Source organism: Papilio polytes, unplaced genomic scaffold, assembly GCF_000836215.1.
Source record: "Papilio polytes unplaced genomic scaffold, Ppol_1.0 DF824180.1, whole genome shotgun sequence".
Lineage (NCBI taxonomy): Eukaryota > Metazoa > Arthropoda > Insecta > Lepidoptera > Papilionidae > Papilio > Papilio polytes.
Genome location: NW_013525024.1, coordinates 3,658,608 through 3,661,280, shown reverse-complemented (window position 1 = coordinate 3,661,280; position 2,673 = coordinate 3,658,608). Strand labels below are relative to the sequence as shown.

Here is a 2,673-nt window from a genome sequence, read left to right as displayed (position 1 = left end):
TTTTTTTCTCAAACATACCTGTCGCATAGTCGGCGTGCATTCAATGTTTATGCCGTGACCTTTGTACCCTATCAACTATTTCAAAATACCGAGCGTAAACATTTATTTTCTTCGCAAAGTATTCCTTTCCCCTTATAAAAATGACTGATCCCCGAAGCAAAGATTTAATTAAACTTAGGGGATCAATTAAAGGCAAATTAACGATATTTCAAAATTTCTTAAATTCTTTAGAAAGCATAATAAATATAAACGAAACCCAATTTAACGAACTCGAATCCCGATTAAATAAAATTGATTGTCTGCATAATGATTTTGACAAATTTCAGACGGAGTTGGAAATGTTGTCTGACGATCCAGAGCAATTAATATCGGAACGGGAGGAATTTGAAAACAAATATTTTGCATTAGTATCGGCGGCGCGCACTATGATGAACAAGTATCAGCGCGACCGGCAGCGCACTATGTCCATGTCTGAGTCGAGCGATGGGGGCATAGACAGAGAAGTGATGTGTCGCGACTTCGTTCGGCTGCCCAAAATTGCAATCCCGGAATTTTCAGGGAAGTTTCGGGAATGGCTTAATTTTAGAGACACATACATTTCAATCATACATTCTTCGAATCAATTAGGTGACATTAATAAATTCCACTATTTAAAATCTGCCCTTAAAGGCAGTGCTTTGCTTATTATTCAAAACTTAGAATTTACGGCCAAAAATTACGCTATTGCGTGGCAATTATTATCAAACAGATATGATAATGAACGTCTCTTAGTGAATCAACACATGAATGACTTACTTAATACCGAGATCATTCAAAGGGAATCTTGTCACGCACTAAGATCTTTAGTAGACAACATTAACACAAGTTTATGCGCTCTAAATTCTCTCGGACAACCCACCGATCATTGGGATACTATTGTGATTCATTTAATGATTCGTAAATTAGACAATACTACTTTTCGCGAATGGGAACAACAGCGAAATGCAATTACAACTTCACCTACATTAAAACAATTTTTGGATTTCCTAACTAATCGAGCCGATTTACTAGAAACTATACAACAACAAGAATATCAAAGACATTTAACAACACAAAATTTACAACAAAATCAACAACAATTTACAACAAAACATTTTCAACAGAATCAACACACACAACATTCGGACATTTTAAAAAATTCAAATATAGTCAAAGCAAATTACACTGAAAACAGAAGAATACTTTGTCCATTATGCAAACAAAAACATTTCTTATACCTTTGTGAAGATTTTAAAAAGCTAGACGTAGACTCACGAATTGAAAAGGTAGAAAACTTTAACATCTGCAAAAATTGCTTAAGACCAGGACATCGTGAATACTATTGTAATTTAAGTCATTGTAAATACTGTTCTAAAATGCATAACACTCTCTTGCATAAAGATATTGAATCCCTTAAAACAGTAGCCTTATCGTCCAACATAAAAACCGATAATAACAAGCCCTATGTACTGCTTTCCACAGCCTTGGTGAACGTTGTTGCGAGTGACGGGAGCTTACATCCCGCACGTCTCTTGCTTGACAACGCGTCCACTGCGCACTTCGTCACAAGTCACCTGTGCGATAGACTCGGCCTAACGCGCCGTCACGTAAACTCATCTGTGACAGGTATAAATAATCAAATATCCTTCAGTGCAGAGTCTTGTAATCTATCTATCGAGTCACGCACAGCGGACTATAGAATTAATTTAAATTGCTACGTTTTGCCCCACATCACGAATTCGTTACCACCTAGTAATGTAGATATAAATTCTATTCAACTGCCACCTAACATTCAGCTAGCAGATCCGTCCTTTCACATGTCGTCGCCTATAGATATTTTAGTCGGTGCAGACGTATTTTGGGACGTAATAGGATGCAATTTCATAAATTTAGGTGAGCAACGTCCTAAGTTACAAGAAACCCAATTCGGCTGGCTAGTTTCAGGCACCGTTACGAAACATAAAATAATCGACCCCAAAAATTTAGATCAATCGTCATGTTTTTTTTCTCAAATTAACGATCTCTCCCTAACACGATTTTGGGAATTGGAATCAATCAATTCAAAATATAGTTTATCGCCAGAAGAGCAAGCTTGCGAAAAACACTTCGTTGAAAACACGCGGCGCGAAGTTGATGGCCGCTTTGTAGTTACAATTCCTTTAAAGGAGTCTCCCGAAGTTCTAGGCGATTCTTACCAAATAGCAAAAGGGCGATTACTATCATTAGAACGGAGATTTCTTCGTGATTCTGTATTAAAAAATAGGTATTTAGACTTTATGATTGAATATGAACGATTAGGACATATGAGCGATATTTCAACGCTGCCAAAACAAATCGAATCTCAAAGTCATTCCAATTATTTAGTTCATCATGGTGTAACTCGCGAATCTAGTAGCACTACTAAGTTACGTGTCGTATTTAACGCGTCTAACCCCACTTCTAAAGGCGGCAAAACCTTTAATAGCATACAAATGGTTGGCCCTGTCGTCCAAGATGATTTACTTTCCATTTTATTGCGTTTTCGACAATATAAATATGTAGTGTCAGCGGATATTGAAAAAATGTACAGAGCCATTCTAATTAATCCCTCTCAACGATCATTACAAAAAATTCTATTCAGATATCATCCCGGTGATGAAATAAGAACATTTACAC

At 36.7% G+C, this 2,673-nt stretch overlaps 1 protein-coding gene across 1 annotated transcript; it reads left to right on the top strand.

Annotated features, from left to right (window-relative positions):
* Window positions 1–6: 6 nt before the first annotated feature.
* Window positions 7–2,672, top strand: LOC106111033 (the record flags this gene model as incomplete). The annotated part of the gene is made up of 1 exon (XM_013292998.1): window positions 7–2,672. A coding segment is annotated over exon 1 (2,532 nt), but the record flags the coding sequence as incomplete, so codon positions are not given.
* Between the last annotated feature and the right edge of the window lies 1 nt (window position 2,673).